This window comes from Gigantopelta aegis, chromosome 10 (assembly GCF_016097555.1).
Source record: "Gigantopelta aegis isolate Gae_Host chromosome 10, Gae_host_genome, whole genome shotgun sequence".
Lineage (NCBI taxonomy): Eukaryota > Metazoa > Mollusca > Gastropoda > Neomphalida > Peltospiridae > Gigantopelta > Gigantopelta aegis.
The window spans coordinates 18,567,165-18,594,299 of record NC_054708.1 but is presented as its reverse complement, the minus strand read 5'-3'; the positions used below and the strand labels follow the sequence as shown (position 1 = coordinate 18,594,299).

At 33.6% G+C, this 27,135-nt stretch overlaps 2 protein-coding genes across 4 annotated transcripts in view; one reads left to right on the top strand and one right to left on the bottom strand.

Annotated features, from left to right (window-relative positions):
- Positions 1 to 830: 830 nt before the first annotated feature.
- Positions 831 to 20,828, top strand: LOC121382776 (AP-3 complex subunit mu-1-like). Of its 2 annotated transcripts, XM_041512369.1 has the most exons (14): positions 831 to 917; positions 3,535 to 3,613; positions 4,301 to 4,406; positions 5,041 to 5,153; positions 6,170 to 6,294; positions 8,389 to 8,548; positions 9,370 to 9,483; positions 10,061 to 10,134; positions 10,395 to 10,500; positions 10,895 to 11,053; positions 12,684 to 12,734; positions 13,753 to 13,821; positions 15,389 to 15,400; positions 19,613 to 20,828. In XM_041512369.1, the coding sequence occupies exons 1-14, from the start codon at positions 883 to 885 to the stop codon at positions 19,676 to 19,678; spliced, it is 1,269 nt and encodes a 422-aa protein (XP_041368303.1). In that variant the 5' UTR covers positions 831 to 882; the 3' UTR covers positions 19,679 to 20,828. The 2 variants fall into 2 exon arrangements, with proteins under 2 accessions (XP_041368303.1, XP_041368304.1); XM_041512370.1 differs by lacking the exon at positions 15,389 to 15,400.
- Positions 20,829 to 20,978: 150 nt separating this feature from the next.
- LOC121382775 (whirlin-like) overlaps positions 20,979 to 27,135 on the bottom strand; it is a 46,502-nt gene continuing 40,345 nt past the window's right edge. For both annotated transcript variants that reach the window (XM_041512367.1, XM_041512368.1), the window contains 2 exons: positions 24,204 to 24,353; positions 20,979 to 22,974 (listed from right to left, as the gene is read on the bottom strand). In XM_041512367.1, the coding sequence (XP_041368301.1) occupies positions 22,735 to 22,974; positions 24,204 to 24,353 (390 nt within the window). In that variant the 3' untranslated portion in view covers positions 20,979 to 22,734. The remainder of the gene's footprint in view (positions 22,975 to 24,203; positions 24,354 to 27,135) is intronic.

Below are 27,135 nucleotides of genomic sequence, written 5' to 3'. Positions count from 1 at the left end.
CCCCCCCCCCACCCCCCACCCCCCCAAAAAAAACCCCAGCACACAACATCAAACAAAAAACATACATAGTGAACAAAGTCCCCACCAGACAAAAGCTGTGTGTTTTAACATTAATCGCCCCACTATAAGTTTTATTGAATTTATATTTTACCACAAAAAAAAATACATCTTAAGACCTCTAGATACGAACACACAAAAAACCTTTGGGGTATTTTGCTTCAATTTTTTACAAATATGCTGGAGCTTTTTCCAGATTAAAAGTCTGTGTTACATTGCTGTTGACTTCCTAACAAAGAATTGACTTGAAACAAGTAAATTTTGTGTGGGTGAGATTCAACTTGGTTAAGTAGAGGTGCGTTTGTCGTACGTTTGAATTACTCATTCTTTGATGTTTTCCCCCATCCCAACCAATGCCCCACAATTAGTACTTCAAAGGTCGTGGTATGCGCTGTCCTGTGTGGGAACGTGCTAATAAAAGATCCCTTGCTGCTAATGGCCGGCTCCTCCGTCCAGGACAGGACAGGAAAGGTGGTGGTGGGGGGAGGGGCAGGTGCAAGTGAGCATCAGCAACCCGACCGTGGTCGGTAGCAGGCGGAAGGGTGTGTGTGTGTGTGTGGGGGGGGGGGGGGTAATGGTGCTATGAAATTTTGAATGGAGCAAGAATTATGCCAAAAGAGAAAAGGTGCGCAAGTTTGATTGAGGAATTTCGGCGCAATTTTGAACGGTCGGTCAAAAAGAAAGTTCCGGAGCTAATATAGGTTTTGAATAATATTGACATTGGCCCTCGATTTTATAGTTTGCTTTGTATTTATCTCCCTTGATTTCGGAGGTGGATATTGACTTCCGGTTTTGGAACATCTGTGAGATTTGTCAAAATTAAAAATGATTCACAGCTTGTTTATCATTAATAACACTGGGTATGTTTGTTTTCATAGGTACTAAAGTCGTTGTCTTGTTTGGTATAATGAAGAAGTTCTTATCTGTACAGATATACAATTTATTTGACATGCAGTTTACCTGACGTGGCCTCTTCTTGAATGATAGTAGCTGAGTAGGCCTATTTTAGTATTTAATAATTTATGATTATCCTGTGGAAAAGTGCATTTAAAAGATCTGTTGATACTGAGGGAAAAATGTACTAGGTTCACCCTAAAACCAGGAGACAAAAATTACCAAATATTTGATGTCAAATAGGTGAAGATTAATAAATTAATGTGCTTTATTATCCCGAGTACTCTGCCTTTTAGCCACAGTACTCTGACGGTAAGAGAGATAGACAGACATTTGGACAGTTAGCACGCTTTCTAACCATCAGAGACCAATCTTTATCAATATTGCGTAATCTCTGCCAACCAAATGATATTCAAAGATTCCCACTCTGATACAGCAATCCTATGTTTGACATTAAATGTCCTTTATATCGATAATTTTCAAGCTTCCTGATAAAAAAAAAAGTTCACTAATACACTACAGGAAGAAACTTGACAGCACTCCCTTTCAATAATATACTGGTTAAATAAGTGTTTAAGGGGCAGGACGTAGCCCAGTGTTCAATCCCTGTCGGTGGGCTCATTGGGCTATTTCTCGTTCCAATCAGTGCACCACAACTGGTATATCAAAGGCCATGGTATGTGCTATCCTGTCTGTGGGATGGTGCATATAAAAGATCCCTTGCATCTCTTGGACAATATATCAAAATTACCAAATGTTTGATAGCCGATGATTAATAAGCAATGTGCTCTAGTGGTTAAAAAACAACAACATATTTTTTGACTGTTTGCTTCCTGTAGTGTGTGTATTAGTGATTAAATTAGTACTCAGGCTATCCACCTTTCGAGAGCTAGACGGACAGTTGGACAGTTATGATACCTCTCAGTCAGAGATAAGTCTAGTAATTAGTTTTTACCAAAACACAGTCACCGAATAATGTAAAACAAAAAGTATTGGCTTAAAATTAAATTTTAAAAAACCCACTCCAGCAAATTTCATGCAAATATCTGCATTACATTCTGTGCTTTTGTTTTTAAAATAACTTACTGGTGCATTTGTAGGGGATAGAGGTTTTTTTAGAGTAACACTTACTTACATCGTACTAACAGATGCATGTGCAGGGGGTGGATGTTTTTAGAATAACACTAACTAGTGAGCAGATTTTAGGAGTTGCTATTCCTCCTGCTTAAACACATTTCCTTTCTTTTTTTTTCAATACTTTTTCTGGGGGAGCATGTGTCGACCCCCTATAAAATTTGCCTGCCACAGTCTAGTCTCCCTGTTATATTCCTTGTACATGCACCTGGCTAATAATTCTACTGTTAATTTATTATGAATATTATTTTCTACATCATTGAATGGAATAAGCAAAATAAATACTATGCACATATGTTAGGTAGTTATATTTTGTTCATTGCACAATAACATCTGTAACATATATATAAATTGTAACATATATATAAATTGTAACATTGGTAACTAAAATCCGCTAAACAACTGCCAAACAATGTCTGTTTCATCTGCATGTAGAAATTGCACTCTGCCAAGTAATACAGAACTTTTTACTTTACACAATACACTTGCCATCCCTAATATGAACTGTTAGAAGGCATCAAGTTTAATTGAGAATTGTCGTTGGTTTTGTTTTGTTTTGTTATTTTAAAAATTGCAGATCATTCTACATGTACTTCCAATAATAATACTAATAACATTATTTTAAAGAGATTAATAAATAAGATGTTTTTCTCTGAGGAAAAGCTATGTGACAAACTGCAATGTGACTATCAGTAGCTAAAATATCATTGATAAACATAACTGCAGATGTTTAATGAAAAATTAATTTAATCCTACAACATACTGAATGTTATTTTATTTATTATTATTATTATAAAATATAAACAAATTAAATATATACAGATATTAACATTCTTTGTGGAAGTGTTTTGCACTAGAGTAAGATAGACTGTCCATGAGTCATTTGTAAAGTTTACTATTCAGTTGGTCATAATTTAAAAAAGGAGCTCTAACAATAATTGGTTATAATGATACATTTGACATGCACCAGGGCCACCCCAGACTTATGCTATTAAGCTGGTTTAACTGTTATTAGTTTCAGGATTGTTTTAAGACTAATAGTGTACTGCAGTTCAGGGCATCTAGATTATGGCTCCCATGGCTAGTGATATTCAATGTTGGGCTAGTAAATAACTACTATTGCCATGCCCGACGGCTAGTGAAAAAACCCGTCAAATGTTACAGTTAAATCTATTTTGTAAATATGAATATCCTGTCCCCACCTCAACCAACCATTGTTAGTGTTTTCTAGGCTTTATCTCCCTCTTTAGGTGACATATCTCATTATTACTATTATTTAGTAAAGTAGGGCTAGTTAATTTTTGTGGCTAGTACATTTTTTAAATCACTGATCCCATGGCTAGTGGATTTTATAAAAATTCTAGAAACCCTGCAGTTACCTTTTCCATTTGTGAAACAGACTTAAGTGTTAGTATTTTAGTTATCATAAGTTCCATATTATTTTTACAGGGATGTTTTTATGGAAAAACATTGGAAAAGTGTTGTGCACAAGTCCATATGTGATTACTTTTTTGAAACACAGAGCAAGGTATGATTTTCTTTATGTAATAATTAAAATAACTTAATTTTGTCTTTTCAATTTTTAACTTGTCAGTAAATTTTTTTATGTAAATGAGAATATTACAAATGGTAACTATTCTTAAGCTGTGATATAAACAGGGTGGAAACAATAGCAGTCACCTGATTACTTGAGGCAATGTTTATTAACTAAAGCCAATAAAGCTCGCCCATTGGTCATTGCTCTAATTTATCCACAACATTATCTTTATAGTCTTTAAATGTTTACAGTGTTAATATTACAATGTTTATATGTTTGTAGTTTTACTGGCCTTGGTCGCGTCATGGTTAGGCCATCAGTCTACAGGCTGGTAGGTACTGGGTTCGGATCCCAGTCGAGGCATGGGATTTTTAATCCAGATACCGACTCCAAACCCTGAGTGAGTGCTCCGCAAGGCTCAATGGGTAGGTGTAAACCACTTGCACCGACCAATGATCCATAACTGGTTCAACAAAGGCCATGGTTTGTGTTATCCTGCCTGTGAGAAGCGCAAATAAAAGATCCCTTGCTGCCTGTTGTAAAAGAGTAGCCTATGTGGCGACAGCTGGTTTCCTCTAAAAAAAACTGTCAGAATAACCATATGTTTGTTGTCCAATAAAAAATCAGTGTGCTCTAGTGGCGTCGTTAAATAAAACAAACTTTACTTTTTGTTTGTAGTTTTCTTCCTTTGAAGATGTACCACCTGTGATATCCACACCTCACCATTATCTCATCAACATTTATAGAAATAATCTCTACTTTGTTGCTGTTGTTACCACTGAAGGTCAGTATTTTCTATCGTAGTCATAATAGCTGTTGATGCATGATATTATGGTCTATTAGAGTGCGCCGTGTGGCTCAATACCTCTGACTTCGGCACTCGAGGTTTCTGTTAGGGTTACCTCACCCTTATTTTCTGTCAATGAATGTAATTAGTCCCAAACTTACGTTTATATTATGAGCACATACGTTTTAATATTTTCTTACGCTTCCAGAGCTTTAGATTTCACTCATTTGAACACAACATGCTTTGTTTTAGTGCAGTAATATTAATAATAGCTGGTTAAGAATCATAAATATTCAGAAATGCATTTTAAGTTATTTAAATCTAATTACAACTTAACATTAAATTGGTTTTGAGGTTTAGCAAATTTGTAGTGCAGTCTAAAGTTCTGGCTTCATATAATGGGTGACTTTAGTTTATTCTAGGTATTTTGTACCTGTGGTATTACATTATTAGATACTATAAAATAGAAATCAACTCCAAATTAGAATGTATTAAATTTTGTACTGATTTAATGTATCCAGCAATAAAACAAACATTGCTGCTTTATTTTTTACAACACAAAAGTCTTGGCTTCCATTATGTGTTATAATTTATTATATTGTGAAATATGAGCTCTATCTATGTTTTTCAGTTCCCCCACTGTTTGTGATTGAGTTCCTGCACAGAATTTGTGACACGTTTGAAGACTATTTCACTGAGTGCACAGAATCACAACTCAAAGAACATTATGTCATTGTATATGAGGTAGGAAATTCCCTGGTGTGACTTAACTTTTTCAATTTTTTTTTTTTTTATTAAATTCAAATTCTTTAGTTCCTCACATGGATTTTTCACTCATTATTTAATTAGATATTTACCTATGTGCCCATTAATTGGTCCACTAACTTAGATTAAGGCATAATTTTCACCTAGACTCTAGTTTCAACCCATAAAAATTGGGTTAATTTACAAACCTATAACAAATTTAGATACAACAGAGTGAAACAAGAGTCTGTGACATTGAAATACCCTTAAAAATAGACTAAAATGCAACTCCATAACAGTTACTTCTCAGACGCACATGTTTTTTTTAAAATATGAAGAAAAAATGCAGTTTGTGGTATTAGAAACACCAGGATAACCAGAAACATTTCGGTTGTATGGAAATGGATAATCTAAACAATAAAATATAAGTAATGTTTGATTTCAGTGATCATAAACGACTCTAATAGTGAAAAATATGCTGTAGTGTTTAAAAACTAGGGTTAGTCCCTTTAAGATACCACAGAAATTCAATATGCTAAGGAGAGCTAAATTACTCTCTGTAAACTAGTCACATGGGAGTGGTGGGGAGCACAACGAGATCTGATATGACACAAAGCATCTTTCTGTTCACGTGTTAGTTACACAGATTTAAATTATTGTGAACAACCAATTAGTTACATGGTGAACCATTACTCATTCTAAAAGACATTTTATCAAGTCTCAAAGAAACTTCATTTAAAATGTTTAATATTTTTTATATATTTTATTTTGTTACACTTACAATATCAGCTGGAGATATTGTAAATGATTAGAACCATTAATGTAGTTTAACTGTTGGTTACCTGGATAAAAATCATGTGAACTGACTTTAAGTCAACTAACATTTTGAAATATTGTCCCGAGGGGTTATCCTGTTAAGTAAAGAATATAAAGTGATCATTGATGAAAGATATATACAAGACCTAAGAAATGCTTATAGTATTAGTCAATAATAATAATATTCTTTTCTTTTTCAGCTTTTAGATGAAATGCTGGACAATGGTTTCCCACTTGCAGTTGAATCTAACGTGTTGAAAGAATTGATCAAGCCACCCACATTCCTCAGAACCATCACAGACACAGTCATGGGAAAATCAACCAGGTCAGTTTTTGACTCCAGAGGGAAAAAGTATATCTTGTAGTTTTTAACGTTACCTTGGACCCCAATTCTGTGTTAACTGGAAAGTGTAGTCTTGAAAATAGGAGGGGAGGGACGTAACCAAGTGGTAAAGTGCTTGCCTGATGCTCGTTTGGTTTAGCATCAATCCCTATCGGTGGGCACATTGGGTTATTTCTCGTTCCAGTTAATGCACCACGACTCATATATATCAAAGGCCATGGTATGTGCTATCCTGTCTGTGGAATGGTGCATATAAAAAATCCCTTGCTATTAATGAAAACATTTAGCGGGTTTGACATCCAGTAGCTGATGATTAAGAAATCAGTGTGCTGTTGTGGTGTCTATAAAAAAAAACCCACAAACTTTTCTTGAAGGTTGGTAAAATGTAAACATATAAAAGCTGAAGATGCTAAGCATAATAATATTCTAAAACTTTAAGATGCTTGATGTAATAATATACCAAAAGTTAAAAATGCTTGGTGAGGTCAGCATTAACTTTTAAATGGCATCAAGAATGAATAGTTGACTATTCCAGAGACATGCCCAAAAGGCCTTTACCAGACTGAATAGGTCTGTATTCTTAAATCAAAGTAGAAGTATCAAAATAGTACAGAGGGCGGGATGTAGCCCAGTGGTAAAGCATTCGCTTGATGTGCGGTCGGTTTGGGATCGATCCCCATCGGTGGGCCCATTGGACTATTTCTCTCTCCAGCCAGTGTACTACGACTGGTATATCAAAGGCTGTGATATGTGTTAATATGTCTGTGGGATGGTGCATATAAAAGATCCCTTGCTGCTAATCGAAAAGAGTAGCCCATGAAGTGGCAACATCAGGTTTCCTCTCTCAATATCTGTGTGGTCCTTAACCATTTGTCTGACGCAATATAATCATAAATAAAATGTGTTGAGTGTGTCGTTAAATAAAAACATTTCCTTCAAAATAGTGTACTGCAAACCTAAATGGTTTATTACTTTTATGTTTATTTTAGGATAATATGCACATTTGTTATTGATTATGTTTATTTTAGGATAATATGCACATTTGTTATTGATTATGTTTATTTTAGGATAATATGCACATTTGTTATTGATAGTTGATTAAACAGAAAGAGTAAATAAATAAATAATTTAGCATCAGCCAAATGACAAAGTACCTGCACATTTTAGGAACAATATGCAAGTGTTATTTTAATATGGTGAAAAAATTTCACGTAATAATTGGTGTTTTCAAACTGGGTTTTGCTTTTTTAAAGAAAATTTGGCAAAATGTTCTGCTCACCCAGACCTAGTCCTATGTAAGTTGCTTGCTGAACTCAGATGAGATATGTGTTGGATATGTATTTTGATAAATAGAGGATATTTCATGTTTTTTGTCAAATATGATTTATATCTCATCTCGTGAAGTTTGCAGTCATATCTCTTGCGTGACAAGTATGATATGATTGCAAACTTCACGAGACGAGATATAAATCATATTTGACAAAAAAACATGAAAGTTTTTTTTTATTATATAACTTTTGGCAATTTACCTTTATTTTTAAAATGCCAGCAGCAAAATATTTCAGGCTTTCTTACAGCTTCTTACTTTCTACAGTGACGATAACACATTTTAGAGCGAAATAGTGAAATTTTCACTCTAAAATGTGTTATCGTCACTGATATTTTAAGATATTGCACTAAATGTTATATAATAAATGGAAATCTTTGGTTAATGTGAGCATTTTAATGTTTATATAACTTACATTTACATTTAATATACATTTACTATTATACAGTTGTTTGTATATATGAAGAGTTCAAGCGCAAAACGCGATATAAACCATTTTCTTTCTAGTTGTTAGTTAAAGCCATTATTGTATGTCAGTAAGGGCTAATTGTAGGCCCGCTGATTTTCTGCAAAACGTGATTGATCCTTATGAAATTGTATTGGGTAAATCCCGGTTTTTAAAAATTAAAACGCAATATACGCCAATTAAAAAACCCATTTTTACTGAAAATGAAAAATGGATATATCGCGTTTTGTGCCTGAACTCTTCATATATTAATGCAATATTCTGATAACATATTACCTTGCAGTGTGAGTGGTATCCTTCCCACGGGACAGTTATCCAATGTTCCCTGGCGTCGAACTGGTGTCAAGTACACAAATAACGAGGCTTATTTTGATGTCATTGAGGAGATTGATGCCATTATTGACAAGTCAGGATCAACAGTTATATGTGAAATTCAAGGTTATGTAAGTATTTTTGTTTAATTTTTATGTCATGTTTTTATTAGAAAAACATTCCAAACCTAGTGTGGTTTTAAGTTCCAAAGTATGTATCCAAAACATTACTTTATAGATGTATTTTTGCTTAGTTTTCTGGACCCATATTCATGAAAAGGTGTAAAGTTATGTCTACGACTAGCACTTACATCTGCCATAGATTTATGTTTATGTGCAAGAAGCATCTTATTCTCAAAGACGGTTGTAAATGTAACTTAGTTGGACGTAAATCTACGATTGTAACTCTCTCACTGGAGAAATTTTAAAAACCCATTAGAAATGATGGGTAAATAACAAATGTGCAAAATGCAATTTTTGTTTCTTGTTTGCTAACAATAACATTGCAAACGGTGAACCATGGCATTTTGGTATTGGTGAGGATCCGCGTTTTAGTACAAACATTAGGACTTTCTTAAAAAGGAAAAGATAACTCAGAAGCAATGTGGCCGAGTCTAAAACATCCATTCGATCACACACAAAAATATGTTCAATCCGTGGGCATTCGCCATCGCGAACTCTTCAATTATTGGAAATGCTGCCATTTTTGGGCAATTAATAGTAAATAATGGCGATTGTGCTTGATTTATTATATATACATGACTTACGTGCAGTGTTTTTTTTATTGACAATATCTTAAGAATGGAATGAAAATATTGTTTGGTAACACTTGAAAGATAATATCAGAATTCCATACCCCGGAGAATTACGTGACTAAGACTTTGTTTTGGTAGGTCTTTTCACAAATGTTTGGTGAAAAGAGTATGTTTTGTAATTGTTATTTTCCATGTCAGGTGGATTGTTTGATTAAACTGAGTGGAATGCCTGATTTGACTCTGTCTTTCATTAACCCACGACTCCTCGACGATTGCAGTTTTCATCCATGTGTTAGATTCAAGAGATGGGAGGTAGACTTGTTTATTATTTTTATCTGATTTTTACTGCATTCATTTTCTAAAGCTATTTCTCGTTCTAGCTAGTGCACCACGCTGGTATATCAAAGGCCGTGGTATGTACTACCCTGTCTGTGGGATGGTGCATATAAAAGATCCCTTGCTGCTAATCGAAAAGAGTAGCCCATGAAGTGGCGACAGCTGGTTTCCTTTCTCATCTGTGTGGTCTTTAACCATATGTTTGACACCATATAACCGTAAATAAAATGTGTTGAGTGCATTGTTAAATAAAACATTTCTTTTATAAAAAAATTTAAGTTTCAAACAATCTGAGGTTATCATGTTTGTATTTGTACTTGATGAGACAAAGGGAGGTAAACCACTTACACTCCAGTCAGAGGAATCAACATGAAATAAAAATCAGCAGTTGTAATGTAATTTTTTAAAGGCTTCAACGTTTGGTTTTAATGAGACACATGCATGACACATTTTAAAAGACTTTAAATATTTATGTTGTGTGCAGTGATTTGGCTACTTTTGATGGCTTGAGTTACTGATATATATATATAACTAATGGCTCGTTTATTTTCAGAATGAACGCATCCTGTCATTTGTGCCCCCTGATGGTCATTTTAGGCTGATGTCGTATCATATAGGAACTCAGAAGTAAGTACTGAAATAAAGATTGCCATCTTATTGTTAAAAAATTACAGACTTAAAAGTAATAAATATATCAGCTCCTTTGAATTAGATTTTCGTATTGGTGGTCTGGTTTTTAATCAGTCACGGTTATATGCACATAGTTTTAATTTGTATTGTTTTATTGTTAAAAAAAAGATAAGTATAATTACTGTGGTACATTCCAAACATTAACAAAATACTCCAAATACAGACTGATTTATATCCTAGTTATTTTGTTTTCACAGTATGGTTGCCGTCCCAGTCTACCTTCGACACACTATCTTATTTAGAGAGGGCAGTTCTGGCAGATTTGATGTGACCATAGGACCAAAACAAACAATGGGAAAAGCTGTGAGCAACATTATTTTACTATTTATGACAATTTGGTTAACTTTTTAGGCATTTCATATGTTATTTACAGTTTTTCTTAGAGTTCTATTTCTATAACCCGTCAAATAGACTGTTTCATAATGAAACCATAAATATATATGGGTATATCTTGTGATTATGATCTAGTTTATTTTTTAAATCATTATAAGTACGTCATTTTGCCATCTTGCAAGCTACAGATTAAGAAAATAGTTTTTTTTGTTATAAAAAACCTCTCATCCATTCTATTTTTATTGCTCTATATATATATATCTATATATATATATATATATATATATATATATATATATATATATATATATATATATATATATTATTTTTTATATTATTTTATTTTTTATTCTCACGTTTTCAGGTAGAAAATGTTGTGCTAGAAGTTCCCTTTCCAAAATCTGTGTTAAATGTGACACTAACACCATCACAAGGAAAATACTCATTCGACCCAGTCACCAAATTGATGTCCTGGGATGTGGGAAAGATTGATCCAACAAAACTTCCAAACATCAAAGGAAATGTATGTAATCAACAAACACCTTAGTACAGAGAAACACCTCAAGACTGGACCCTCTCAAAGCCGGACATTTTCCATAGTCCCTTGATTTATGCACCTTTTAACACTAAAGTGTACTTCTCTAAACTGGAAACCTCTCTAAACTGAACACCAGATGAATAATTCAGTCCCAAACTCTTTATTTAGTGCAATTTGTACAGGTCTCTGAAAAATGGACGACCAGACCGTTGTCCATCATTATGGCGCCACTAATCATTTCGTTTATTGTTACTTCACCGTCTTTGGCTGGATTACCGGACTGCGAACATAGCAGGTGCAATATACACATGCTCAGGTTAGCCACTAGATTTGTAATCACCGTTACATATGGCTGGGTATGGTTGGCAAATAGCATTTAAGCAATTAAAGTTCAAGTGACAACTTTGATGTCCATAACAAACATGTTTGCGTGGTTGAATAGATGTTAGTGGCATTTCATTTCCATATTGATTTTCAAGATGTCCAAACGTCCAGTGAAACATCGTCGTGTTGAACTATTACTCGATGATTAACTTAAAATCATTAAATGTTTTTAAAATTCAGCTAACATTAAAGGCATATTGTCACAGACCACAGACCTATTTAATGGTCTAACAAAGTATTACCTGAACAAAAATTATTTGATTTGTCACTAAATGTACTTTATTCAATGATATTTTGTAAAAATAATTGAATTATGGCAATGGTCCATAATTCAAAAACTAAAATTGCCGAGAGGGTTGACAAGGATTTCACTCCATCATGGTTCAGTTAAGGTGATGCGATAGCTAGATTTGGTTTCCAACAATTAATGTAATTTTTATTTAATATCCATTTGTAGAGAAATAAGGTCCTTAAGGTTTCCCTGTATATTGTACTCGAGTGATCTGTTTATGCAGTTACCGGCCTCGGTGGCGTCGTGGCAGGCCATCGGTCTACAGGCTGGTAGGTACTGGGTTCGGATCCCAGTCGAGGCATGGGATTTTTAATCGAGATACCGACTCTAAACCCTGAGTGAGTGCTCCGCAAGGCTCAATGGGTAGGTGTAAACCACTTGCACCAACCAGTGATCCATAACTGGTTCAACAAAGGCCATGGTTTGTGCTATACTACCTGTGAGAAGTGCAAATAAAAGATCCCTTGCTGCTAATCGGAAAGAGTAGCCCATGTAAAAAGCTGCCTGTCGTAAAAAGAGTAGCCTATGTGGCGACAGCGGGTTTCCTCTAAAAACAGTGTCAGAATGACCATATGTTTGACGTCCAATAGCCGATGATAAGATAAAAAATCAATGTGCTCTAGCGGCGTCGTTAAATAAAACAAACTTTACTTTTGTTTATGCAGTTATTTAAAAAATGTATAGCAAGATTTAAAAAATAAAAAATTGTCTCTCTTATATTCTAAAGCATTCATTTTTATTATAAATTCCCACCTACCCCAATTTTAATATTGACACATGACCAAAAATATTTATGAGAATGCCTTTGGCCCAAAATATATCGGAAACCAAATTTGTCACCTGTGTTTTCTAAATCATAAGGAATCTTTTTTAATATAGTGTAATATACATGGCATTGCAAACTGTGTTACTAAATATTGTTGTTAAAATCTTTTTCAGATTATACTACAGACCGGAGCACCTATTCCAGAATCTAATCCCGTTTGTACGGTGAGTGGAGTTTGTTTATAAACAAATAGTCTCTTGTTGTACTCTTTAAAAATTATATAAACTTTTACTAGTTCATTCATTTATTTCAACTTATTTTTATGCTTATATCCAATTAAGGTATAAGCACGCTGTCCTGGGCACACACCTCAGCTATCTTGCCTGTCTTTCCAGGACAGTGGGTTAGTTGTTAGTGGTTAGTGAGAGAGAAGAGGTTGTAGTAATCTTCTACCTACCCATTAAAACTTGCTCTGGGTGGGAGTCGGTACTGGGCTGTGAACCCTATACCTACCAGCCTTATGTCTGATGGCTTAACCACGACACCACCAAGACTGTAAATAGTATTTGCTTAAAATACACAAATCATGGTAAAATGAAGTTATGCAAATTGATTTTGGTTAGTTAGCCAGCTTCCAATTGTCTTTTGTACTCTTTGAACATTTTTATAAATGTTGACTCATAAACAGTATTTGTTTTTACACAAATCATTTTAAAATGAAGTTATGCAAATTGATTTTGGTTAGTTAACCAACTTCCAAAAGAATTTCAATGGTGTTAAAGGCACAGACCCTAGTTTCAGCCCGTGAAAATGGACAATAAGTTTTGTTAATCTACAAACCTGCAACACACATTTGGATACGGTTGTAATAGTGAGAAGCTGAAGTCTCTGATGTTTTAACAGGGAAATACTGTCTAAAAATAACTAGATCTTGTCTCGATAACCATTACTTCTCAGACGAACGTGCGTTTTTAAAATTAAGAAAAATAAATTTTGAGATATTGCAACAGCCTGGATGACCAGAACCACTTCAGGTGGTTGAAAATGAATATTCTAAATAATAAAATGTAAGTACTTCTAACTTAAATTATCAAAAATGGCTCCAGTAGTGAAAAATATGCCGTAGTGTTTAAAAACTGGGGTCTGTCACTTTAACATGTCAATTTTTTATATTAAAAAAAAATTAAGACATTGACTTATTCTTTATACTCTAATTATAGGAAAATATTTTTATCACTGTAGGTTATGTTCTCAATAAGTCAGCTGGCTGTCTCTGGATTGAAAGTCAACAGACTTGATATGTACGGGGAGGTAAGTCATAAATTAACCCATTTTGAAATTATGACATATTAGAATACTTCCAGCATTACACATTCATATTTTACTTTTATCTGTGAAAACCAACAATTTTTGTTAAACTTTATAGTAAATTTATACATATATGTCACATGCAGTTATTTATTTTAAAGTTTGTTTTAAAGTTTACTGCAGTACATGTCAAATTAAATTTCTAAGAATTTATTTTAAACTTCCACTAAAATATAGTTACATTTAATGGTTATCCTTGATATTTAAACTACTAATAGGAGAGTCTGGCATGATTGGTTTCACTAGCCATGTCCACTAATAATGCTGATTTTTAAAATAAATAATTACTATATATTTTCCTGGGCAAGATGTAATATTAAAGGGACAGTTCTGAGTTTGTTGCCATTGTAACATGTTCCAATTAATAAAATATTTTAACGACTAAAATTACGTACTAAATATTGTTTGTTCTTTAGAATATAGGTGTCTGTATATTGAGTGTTTCTTGTTGTCCTATTATTTGTATGTAGCCCAAACTGGATTTGGTCTCCCAACAATTTTGTACGTACGAAAAACAAAATATATTGGGAAACGAAATGAACTTTCAGCTAGTACAATACTGGGACGATCAAACACACATTTAAATATACACACACTGATATTTTATGCAGGGAAATTTATTTAATTCAAATATATTGTCCTTAAATGTTTATGGTAGTCTGCAACATCTTAACAATGACAACAAACTCAGGACTGTCCCTTTAATAAAAATCATTGTTTTAGACAATATACACTCTTATCCTTAGTTTTGATTGTTATGTTTTTCCTTTATTTTTTTATTATTCAGACAATTGACACTCCAACCTCATTATTATTGTTTAATTTATGAGATATGGCTTTTTATGACCTTTATAAAAATCATTTTGAAACTAAAATTTGAATATTGGATTTGATTCGGACAACCTCATCATAAAGTTTGAGCATTCAAATCAATATTTTGAACACTGTAGTAGTGCATTCGTTTTTAGTTAATTTATTGTATTTTGCATTGATCAAGTTTGCTTTTAATCGTCTTCATTTAGTTGTGATATTTATTAGAAATATGATGTATGTTTTAGGTGTTTATTGAACTAGAACTGTTTATAATTTTTAATGTGGTTGTAATTGTATTATTATGTATATAAATATTTTATTTTATTTGTGACCTTTTTTGATGTTACCTTAGATGCTTTTAATGTTGTTTATTTTTATTTGGTTTATAGTGAGATGTTTTGCACTAACATCCTATATTTTCATAAAATAAAACTCATTAAAAACAAATGTATTAAAATTTGTTCCGACTTTCGTCAATTTTAGTTTAATAATTTCTGAGACACTCAATAGCTGATTTTTTTTTGTTATTAGTGTTGGAGTGTCATTAAACATTTATATTAATTAATGTTTCTTTTTGGGGATTAATTTTTTTTTTTTTTTTTACATGTGTCTTAATTTTATTACACTAAAAAGCATGAAAAAAAGAAGAAAATAATGAACAATATTACAATAACCCCCTATGTTTTGCTTTAAACAGAATAATGACAAAGTGAGTAATCATTTTAAAAGTGTTTGTGAAGACCTAGTCTTTCTACATGCTGTTGTCTGTTTACTAACACTATAGATCTGACTGTTTAGCACATGGGTCTTCAGTTACTGTGAATCAGCGCATATTTAGGAATGACCATGCATTGGTGTAGTGTGCATTACTGTTCTCATGACTGTCAAACATTTATGGTGTTGGTTTATAAGCTAGATTGTTATAGAATCTCGTTAGTGGATCCATTGGGTTTTTCCCATCCCAAACTTGCCCCACGCATGGTATATCAAAGTCGTGTTATGAGCTGCCCTTTCTGTGCAGTACTGTTTTTATAACTGTTGAACATATATGGTGTTGTTTTATACGTTAGATTGTTATAGAATCTCATTAACATTTGGACCCATTTGGGTATTTCCCATCCCAACCAGTGTCTCACAACTTGTATGTCGAAGGTCATTGTATGTGTGGCCCCATCTCGTGGAAAGTGTTTATAAAAGATCCCTTGCTGCTAATAGAAAATATCTTTTCTCTGACGTTTACATCACAGAATTACCAAATACATCCAATAGCCGATGATTAATTAATCAATGTGTTTAAGTGGTGTTAAGGTGCAGGACGTAGCCCAGTGGTAAAACATTCGCTTGATGCGTGGTCGGTCTAGGATCGATCCCCGTTGGTGGACCCATTGGGCTATTTCTTGTTCCAGCCAGTGCTCCACAACTGATATAATAAAAAGGCTGTGGTATGTACTATCCTGTCTGTGGGATGGTGCATGTAAAAGATCCCTTGCTGCTAATCAAAAAGAGTAGCCCATGAAGTGGAGACAGCAGGTTTCCTCTCTCAATATCTATGTGGTCCTTAACCATATGTCTGATGCCATATAACCATAAATAAAATGTGTTGAGTGTGTTGTTACATAACACATTTCCATTTCCTTCAAGTGGTGTTATTAAACAAAACAAACGTTTTGGATTATCATATTATAACCATGGAAAAGTAAAGGCAATCCTTTTCTTTCATTAACAATATTTGAAAAAGAATCTCATGTAGCACTTGAAAGTAGTATGTTTTGTCGTTGTCATCCTACTTTAATTCGGTTGCTGGGACAAGGGCTGGTAATACATTACGTTTTCATTTGGTTTTAAATTTTATTTCAGTCGATAGAAAATTTTATTGAACCTTTCTGTATTTTTGAAGCAAATGGAATCTAGAAATATGTCAAATGTAGCACTCACAAAAACCAGAGACGATAATGACCTTGGACCAAACAATTCAAATAAGTTTGAACTGTCTTTGGGTTGTACTAAAATCCAGAATTCTAGTGAAATGTGGAGATTTTTGTCCCTGAAACAAGCATGTTTTGTCAGTGTCATATTGATGTGTGTATATATAATACTTTAATACTAGGGCTGGCAGAATTTTAATGTTGTTGAGGTTTTTTTCGTTTTTCAAATGAAGTCACATTTCTGTCATTTTGTTTTGGTTTTTTTCTACAGTGTGTTGTAATTAAAACTAGTTTGTTGGATACCTGACATGTACTGGGGTGTAGCTGATTATAAATATTTATATTTAAGAGAAAAAAAGATAAATAAATAATAGATAAGAAATATGGATTATTGGATTTTCACAAGTCCAGTCAGTCCATGAAATCAAATGGTTACTCAACTACAAGTATGGACTGTTAATAAAAACTGAACTTGACACAACAATAGTGCAGAAACTGTAATTGTCTGTGGTAAAAACTAATAAATACACTGACTTTAAAATTAGTAATGTGTAGTGACAATTATAAATTTCATATTCAAGCGACACCAGTCTTTAATGAAATATCAGTTCCAACATCAATATTTCCAATGTCCATTTAACATCACTTTAAAATGGTTTTAAGATAGTATACATAATCAGTGTAAATTTGACTGAACAACCCTTTTTTTTTCCATTATAAATATGTTAGCTATAGATGTACAGAAGATAAATCTGCATATTTATAGATATTATGTTAAGATAGATATTCATTTAGTTTAATTGTTTATTTATCAGGGGTGGGAATTCTCCTCGGAACCGCGGTTTTCCTCTCATGGAACATTGCGTTTCCTCGCATTTTAATCGTCCTTGCCCCCAGACCCCGTCTAGTTTTCCTCTTTTTTTACAGTTCACCACCTTGGACCCCTCTAGATTTCCTCTTTTTTTACAGTTCACCAATTCCCACCCCTGATTTCTTTATTTGTTTTATAAGGGTTGGTAGGTGTACAATATGTTACTTGAAAAGCTAATGGTGAAAAATAAAACCTGCTTCATATCAAGTCACCCCAGTCATGAAATTATTGATTAACATTAGGATACTTTAGTATTTTTATTGTGCTCTTTGTATTAATATTGGGGGGGGGGGGGGGAATTGGGTGAGTGGTTTTTTGGTGTTGGGTGGGGGTTGTATTAAATAAGGTCATATCAGAATGTATATTTTTAATTTTATGCATCCTGTTACTTTTTTAAGCATGTGTGGAAGGGTTTAATTATTTCCACAATTACGATCTTTGGTATACTAAAGAAGGCATTCATGTTGTGTGTTCAATGTAGCATGGGGTATTTATTGTAGCATGTGGTTGTGGTCCAGTGTTTTTAAAAATGTGACTATTTGTATGTAGTTGGTTTTTAGTTGTTGTTTTGTTGGTTGTGCTAGAGACCCCAAGTCAAGTGTTGTTTTGTGTTTAAACAAATGTTTTGGCATCAGCTCCATAACTAGTTTATAGTTGGTGTTTTTAAAACTTGTTTAATTGTATGATTCTTATTTTTAGTTCTTTTGCTAAAAAAAAATTTAATGTTTATTTATTTTTTATTTTTTTTATCAGTTGTTTATATTAAGCATTTATTGATTTTACTTTATATTTGATATTCTTTAAATTAAAGGGTAGAGTTTTATTCTAAAATTCCAGTTCCAATGTTAAACTAATCGGATTCTAAAAAATGTATTTTATACCTATTTGTTTCAATAACAGTTGTTAAGCTGGCTTGATATCCATTCAGTATTGGTAATGAAGACAATGTATATTCCAGTAATGTTATATTTCACTAATTTAAATTGGTATATAATTTAAAGAATATGTTACATTAGACACATTTCACATCACATACTTTATCAATTCCAGTAATAGATGTTATAGGCAGTATATTTTTCAGTCAGCAAACATCCATCCAGTTCTATTCTTACAAATTTGTTGAACTGGCACTGTTAACAGGTTTCAACTCTTATCAGATTTTTTGTTTGTAAAGGTCAGATTTTTTTATATTTTAAGATAGTTTCATACCGAAGGACATGTTTTTCTCTTTTTGAAATTTAGTTTGTTTTAGTATTTCAAAAAAAATTAAATATTTTTTGATACCTGCTAATCAGTTTCACACTAGAAGTTTTAAGTATTTTGCGGGTCCATTTCACAGGAAAAACTATGTGTTCTGTAAATGCACTTCACAACAGAAGTTAGGTACAGTTGAATCTCGTTGGCTCGAACCCCGTCGGTGCTCGAGAAAGTATTCAACCCATCGGGTAGTTCGACCGAACCATTCGGTCAACATACGACATTTCCATAACATCAGTTTGAAAGTTGAATTAGATACAAATTATGTAATACATGTAAGTTCACTGAAATAAAATAAATAAATGGCAAATTCTTAAGCTGTATTTAGATGAATTTATTACCAAACAATTTGAATATTAATTAATTAATCCAAGGGTTATAATAACCAACTGCGCAAGCGCAGCAATTGTTAGTCCTGTTTGGTGGTTTACCATTGGATATTTGATGGATCACCAGTTCAAGGGAAATATAGCTATTAACACAGATGGGACTGATAATTTAGTTTGAGCGAAGGCTTATAGTCGACCATGGACATGTTCAACTCATTAGCAGTTAATATAAGGGTTTACCGAACAAAAAACTCGGGACTTCGTTTTCGGTTCGAGCGTTGCAGTGTATTCGACCCTTCCTAGGTCGAGCCAACGAGATTCTACTGTATATGTATTTTATTAATCGATTTCACAACTGAAGTTATATGTGTATTCTATTGATCCATTTCACTATTCTGTTTTTAAGATATGAACTAAAGGTTGAATTTTGTTTTCAGATGATTAGTGAAACATGTAACTTCACATATTAGTTTTTAATTATCAGTGGTTTTAAAATTAATGTTTTGATGCATCATGGGTGACTCTTCTCTCTATTGCAGAAATACAAACCATTCAAAGGAGTGAAATACATGACAAAAGCGGGCAAGTTCCAAGTGCGCACATGAGCTGAAAATGAGGATACTAGAAAAACAACTAGTACACTTTGCTTCCATTGAAAAAACAAAAAACCCAATGCTACAGCAAATAAAACTTACATTGGTCTGCAAACATTTACTATACATCAATAAAAGTTGGTGGTAATAACACTGCAGCCAACACTTCAGAGTTGATCTCAACCTCTGCCAGTATGTAGCAACAGAATAAAGACTTCATCCGTGCAAACTGTACAGGGTTTAAATGCATTGTTGTGTAGAGGTACACACTGCAAGGGTATGTACTCATATGCGTATGTTGCTGTGTAGCAATATTCACTGTGAAGGGTTTACATGTTTTACTGTATAGAAATAACATAGAGCATTAGCAATGATAATAAAGTTGCTAATTGTCAAATTATTGAAATGTTGTAAAAAATTTTTTTACAAAACACATATATTGAAAACAAATTTACTGAAGTAAATTGTATGCAGAAAAACATACCATAAATTATTGTAATTATGTATAAATGATCTGCTGTAAATTCTTTAAAAAAAAATTGTGTTAAATGGTTTAGAAGTTATTGTATGGTAATATATTATGTAAATAATCATCTCAATCACCACAATTAATGTTTGATGCATATATGAGACTGACTTAATCTGTGTATTTGTAATGGTTAAAACAAACAAGTTTCTTCATTCACATATCGTTCGAAAGTCAGAAAGAACCATTTTTTGTCTCACCTTTATGAAGTAATAAAGAGAAGTAAAACAGGGATATAAGTAATACTTTTTCAGTGCCGGAGGTGGCATCGAAGTTTGCATTAAAGTTTAATGTTAAAGTTTTACATTTAGATCAGTTTCTCGCAAACTCTTAAGGCCAAGGTCAATGAAACTTTGTTTAGTTGCACCTTCGAATATTCAACATAGTGCACTAAAATGGTTTATGGTAGTTAAGATATTTAATTCCACAGAAGTCCTGTTTCTGAAAGATAAAGGTTATTATTAACTTGATGAAAAATTGATATGATAAATGACAGATAGCTGGTTTAGAAAACCACAACTGCTGTCTGGTGATCCTATTGGTGTATTTGTCTTTACGTCTTGATTGTTATATTTATTTGTTGTACATGTGTATTTTAAATATGTTAAACATCAACATTAAAAGGTCGTATATCCATTTTATTGTTCTTGTTGCTTCCATACACGGTGAAACCTCTCAAAACTGGACCTTCTTGCAAACTCGTTTTGTCTTGCTTTTAGTAATAATAATATATTTTACCAACTGGATTATTTCTTGTTCCAGCCAGTGGACCATGTATCAAAGGCCATGATATGTGCTGTCTTTTCTGTAGATGGTACCTATAAAAGATCCCATGCTACTAATGGAAAAATAATGCAGGTTTTGGTCTGTAGAACTGTATGTCAAAATTACAAAATGTTTGACATCCAATACTCGATGATTAATAAATCAGTCTGCTATAGTGGTGTCGTTAAACTTAACTTTGAAATAAGAATGGATGTTTAGGTCATCAGGAGGTTAGCACATGTCAAGCAGCATTTAAAATGATTTTTAGACTGCAATAAACTTTTACGTTATGCATTGGGCATTTCTCAGTGTGGTACTTTCTGACCATACCCAAACTGATAAAAGACACACTTTTTTAAAATTGTATTTAGTTTGAATGATCCAAATAATGGATCCTTTTAAATTTGTCTTAAATAAATTTCAATATTATTCAAACCATACTAAGACCAGTAGTCATTTTATTTCTGCAGATAATTCTAATAATACTAATGAATATTTGTTTTTGTACATTTTCAGGGATGATTTCCATATCTTTGATGCCTTATTTTGTCACACCTTCAAGTTAATAAACCATTCCAGATGTAAAACAAAAATTAAATCAAATTAGTATATTTATTATACCATAATGTTAATGAAATGATTATTTGAATACAGCATCCAGGATATTAAAATTTTGTAAATAACAATAAATTACAAAAGATTTGTGCTTGAAATGGAGAATTCAAAGAGACGAGGTAACACACAAAACATTCTCAATTAAATCTTTTAACTTCACTAAAGAGTGATAAACTGTTCTCTCAATGTTTGTATGTACAAAATGTCTCTGTGAAATGAAGCATATTTACACACATTTGGATCGAGTACTGTGAACCACCTTCATGGGAATATCAAACACTGTATAATGTTTGTATATAGAAGAGGGTCTCGTTAGTTGTCAAACTTGTGCCCGATTTTTTTGTTCTTTGTACAATAAAATATGTTTTCAATCAATAACACATCATTTCATTGTTAGTCTTAAAACATCTTGACTACTATTATTGATGACATAGATATGTTTTCAGTTTTAAAAATCTTTCACAAGACAGAAGTTAAAGATGTTGATCAGTAAAGAGCATTTCACAACATGTCTTCATCTTGTCAGTTTTACCTTACTTATGAGAGATCCTGATAAAATGAAGGTAAATGAGGTGCACTTCTTGGTCTGTCATAGTTGAAGCTCACATTTGTACCTTGTTTCAAGACCATGTAACAGTAAATACAGAAACTCCTCAACTTTGCAGATCCAATGCAGGTCTTAAGACCAGTAACGGAAACCCCTGGGGTTATAAAGTCTTCATACTTCAACTACATTCTATTTGTATTGCATATAATTTTTTATTTACATTTTCATGCTTATATCCAATTAAGTTTCAAGCATACTGTCCTGGGTACACACCTTGGCTATCTGGGTTGTCTGTCCAGGCCAGTGGTTTACTGGTTAGAGAGAAGTCTGTGTAGTGGCCTTACACCTACCCACTGAGTCGTTAAACTTGCTCCGAGTGGGAGTCGGCACCAGGATGTGAACACAGTACCTACCAGTCTCAAGTCAACACTGATGCCGATCTATTTGTATGGGCATGACTTTTTTTTTATAGCTTGCATCTAGACTCTGAAGTGTTATAATAGGGCCTGTTCTTACATACATTTTGTAGTTCTTAAAACACTCTGAGACTATGTAACAGGAGATCTCAACTATGCAATTCTTAGCTTTTCATAGTTTCAGTACAGGCTCTTAACACTACGTAGTGGATGGCTCTTGATCATCTGCTGCCGTGACAAGGTCTTTCATAGTTCCCGTGAGCTCCACCCCGGTCTCTGTCACTAACAGTTCCATCTTGGGCAGCTGTTTGTTTTTAAATGACTCGGCAATCACCTTGGCAACCTCTGTGTGTTCCAGACCCACCACCGTCTGTCCATTCACCTCCAGAATTATATGACCCACTTTCAGTCCACCAGATTCAAATGCTGAACCACCTGGCTGGAGAAAAAAAAAAAAAAAAAAAAAAATGAATGTTAACATAGTGTTAATTATGTGAAAATTATTTAAACTGTATCAATGAATATAAAATGGATTCAGATGCTTTTGTTTAATCATCAGCTATCTTGTGCATCTTGGTACTAGTGACTCTTTGGTCTAGAGGGAGCGGGATGTAGCTCAAGCGGTAGCATGTCTGCCTGTGAAGCGGTCGGTCATCGGATCGATCCTTCTTAGTAGACCCATTTGCAGTTTGGGCTATTTTCCATTCCATCCAGTGGTCCACAACTGGTTCATCAAAGGTCATGGTATGTGCTGTCCTGTCTGGAAAAATGCATATAAAAGACCCCTTGCTGCTTATCGGAAAGAGTAGCCTATGTGGCGGCAGCAGATTCCTCTAAAGAAATATGTCAGAATGACCATATGTTTGATGTCTAGTAGCCGATGATAAGATAAAAATCAATGTGCTCTAGAGGCATCGTTAAATAAAACAAACTTTTCTTTGGTCTAGAGAATAAGAGAAGAAATATCCTGTAAGATGACTAAGCCTATAATTGATTGCAATAACTATTAACTAATATTAGCATTCATTCCAACTCCCACATCTCATTCCAGCCAGTGCACAACAATTGGTATATCAAAGGCCGTGGTATGTGCTGTCCTGTCTGTGGGATGGTGCATATAAAAGATCCCTCGCTACTAATGGAAAAATGTAGCGGGTTTTCTCTCTAAGACTATATGTCAAAATTACCAATAGCCAATGATTATTAAATCAATGTGCTCTAGTGGTGTCATTAATTAAACAAAACAAACTTCTTCCTTCAAGATGTTACTACAGTAAGCAAGTAAAAATTCCAAATTTTATTTCATTACCTTCAAAGTCAGAATATATGTTTCCCTTAACTATCATTGACATTTGTTACCATTATTCATTAGAAACCAGAAATTGTTTTACAATATTGCTATAATATACTGATGAGAAGAAATAAGGGAACACATCAAATTGTAGACCAAATTTAATTCACAACTAGTGTATTAATGGCTGTATTTCATACCAAGTTGTAATGTGGGATTGAATGTCTGTAGTGTTGAATGTGCTGCCAATATGTTCCCAGTCAATTTCTAACAATATGAATTGATTTTTGATGTAGTCATTATTTCTTGCTGCTGTCTGTGTGATCCTTTATTTCTTTCCATCGATATAAAATGATGAATCGAAGATAAACCGGTACCTGAACATTGATAACTCGTGGGAGAGGCTGTCGAGTATTGGCTCCACCTTCAATGGCCAGGCCCAGAGTCGGCTTGGTGCGATATACGTTGACATACTCCAGTGGAATGTCACCATATTTTTCTTTAGCAATGCTTTTTTTGTTTCCTTCCTAAAAAACAAACACACAAAAAGATGAAAATAATCGTAACCAGGTCTCATCTCTGTTATTCACACTGATTGAGCATTCCTAGTGCAAATAAATAAATCAAACATAAGAATCTGCTGGAGGCAAGATGTAGATCAGTGGTAGACCATGTGTCCGAGGTGCAGTAGGTTGCAGGATCATTTGCCTTTGGTGGACTCTTTTGGGGGTTTTTTCTTTCCTTTTTAATTTTGTTTTAAATGCATTATCCTGTCTATGGGAAACTGCATATAAAAGATCTCTTGCTTCTCTTTCATTAAGGGTAGCCTATGTAGTGGCAGCAGGTTTCCCCTCTATCCTTCTCCTGATGGATGCTAAATGGCCATAGTTTAAAACTCTGCTGAAATGTCATCCATTATTCCTTTCCTTTACAGAACCTAATATTTATTATAATTATTTATCCTTGGGATTGCTGTTGATTATTCATGACTGAAAATAAATAGGGCTTCTAGAATTTTATAAAAATCCACTAGCCATGGGATCAGTGATTTAAAAAATTTACTGGCCATGATTAAAATTTCACAAGCCCTACTTCAAATAAATACAATTTTACTAATAGTAATAATCAGATATGTCACCTAAAGAGAGAGATAGAGCTTAAAACCCCATAGATGGCAGGATATTCATATTTATAAAATAAGACTTAAATGCAGCATTTGACAAGGGTTTTTTCCCCCCACTAGCCGTCGGGCTAGTTATAGTAGTTATTTACTAGCCCAACACTGAATATCACTAGCCATGGGAGTGGGGCTACCATAATCTAGAAGTCCTGACACACTATCCAATTCACTGAGCAAACTGGTGCAGCATCGGAAGGTTATTAGAGACATAATTGAAAACTTTAATGTTGGAAAGAAAACCTCAGAAAGGTAACAAGATTACAGACCTAAACTTAACATGCCAGCAAATATAAACTGAATAATAATAATAACAATAACTACAGAAATTAAACTCAAGAAAGAAAGAAATGTTTTATTTAACGATGCACTCGACACATTTTATTTACGGTTATATGGTGTCAGACATATGGTTAAGGACCACACAGATATAGAGAGAGAAAACCCGCTGTCACCATTACATGGGCTACTCTTTCCGATTAGCAGCAAGGGATCTTTTATTTGTGCTTCCCACAGGCAGGATAGCACAAACCATGTCCTTCGTTGAACCAGTTATGGATCACTGGTCGGTGAAGTGGTTTACACCTACCCATTGAGCCTTGTGGAGCACTCACTCAGGGTTTGGAGTCGGTATCTGGATTAAAAATCCCATGCCTCAACTGGGATCCGAACCCAGTACCTACCAGCCTGTAGTCCGATGGCCTAACCACGACACCACCGAGGCCAGTCTAATTAAACTCAAAGGAACTAAATGAAAGCACCAAGTCTATAGAAGGATTTCAAACACGGAACTAAGATGGTTGTTTATTTATATATCTTCTGATAAATACAAATGAGAAAATATGTAAGAAATTAATTGACTAAAGCCTCAGCAAATTTACTCCATAACTGTAAACAACAAAACCTGCCCCCAAAAATTGAAAAACATAAATTAAAGATATAAAATATCAGATTATCATTAAGTAACTGTAAACAACAAAACCTGCTATAAAAATTGGAAAACATAAATTAAAATAGCAGATTATCATTAAGTAAAAACTAAAATATCAATTTTCATCTAAAAAAGTACTAGAAAGAAAATGACAAAATGGTGAAGACCTTTTCATTTTGGTGGAAAATGATCATCTCTACTTCGGTGTATACAGATGGTCGGGGCAGATGCAGTGGTTTCACCGTCAAACATCCATCCATATTTTAAACACAGAAATAACTGATGTACAATCAAGCAGACATTGTTTTTTTCACGATGCCATTTTCAGCTATTGGCTTTGAAGTTTGGTCATTGGAAAATGACATGGTCAGAATATCTTGAATGCATATTGGTGAATTTCTTATTTATTTTCTTGTCAATAAATATTGTGAAAACCACTTTCATTCACAGCAGTAATTATATGCTGAAGTTTTAAAAACTCATATTGTATATATCCCCATGTTTATCCACAAAAAGACACTAACATATTTTTGTTATTATTAAACGAATAATCCATAAACAAACTAATCCAGTTAAACATCATTATTTCAGAAAAGCCAAAATGTTCACTGGTCAGTAATCCTACTGATAGATTTGACAGTAGCCAGATCTTAGCACAGATGTGGTTTCCTCCATATCAAAGTCAGCAAGTGAAAGAATAAAGCTATTCACATCCAAACTAATCAAAGTACACAACAGATTCTACAGTTCAGTCAATTCACACCTTGGTGTAGGCCATTTCATGTTAATTAGACAGATGTTTCTATATATTCCATGTATGTATTATCATTGTTCATTGTTTTTTTTCTAAATTGACTCTGTTGATAAATTAACAGAACCATTACTTCAACTCCTTCCATCTTGAACCATTAGTTTCTTTGAAAAAACATTCTGAAGTCTATTTAGGAGCATTCTTCCAATGATGAACTCTTAGCACCTGACAACATGTTTGGTAGACTGAAGCAAACAGTGGTCAGTTTACAAATACATAATATATATTTCTATCCACTCTACAACCTCACATATAAATATTTAACACCACTCTGAGTCTCTTTGGTGAGGTAGATGATCAGCCGTGATAGAGAAATGTGTGTAACTGTAACATCACCGATTCCACTGTAGTTCAATTATCAAGGTGAAGCCAGAGATAATCTGTCTGTGC

Bases quoted from the DNA above. Each gene is read 5' to 3' on its own strand.
- LOC121382776 (XM_041512369.1), top strand. From the start codon at position 883: ATGATTCACAGCTTGTTTATCATTAATAACACTGG. The intron at 918-3,534 runs GTATGTTTGTTT...TTATTTTTACAG, and splicing joins TTTATCATTAATAACACTGG to GGATGTTTTTATGGAAAAAC. The intron at 12,735-13,752 runs GTGAGTGGAGTT...TTATCACTGTAG, and splicing joins AATCTAATCCCGTTTGTACG to GTTATGTTCTCAATAAGTCA.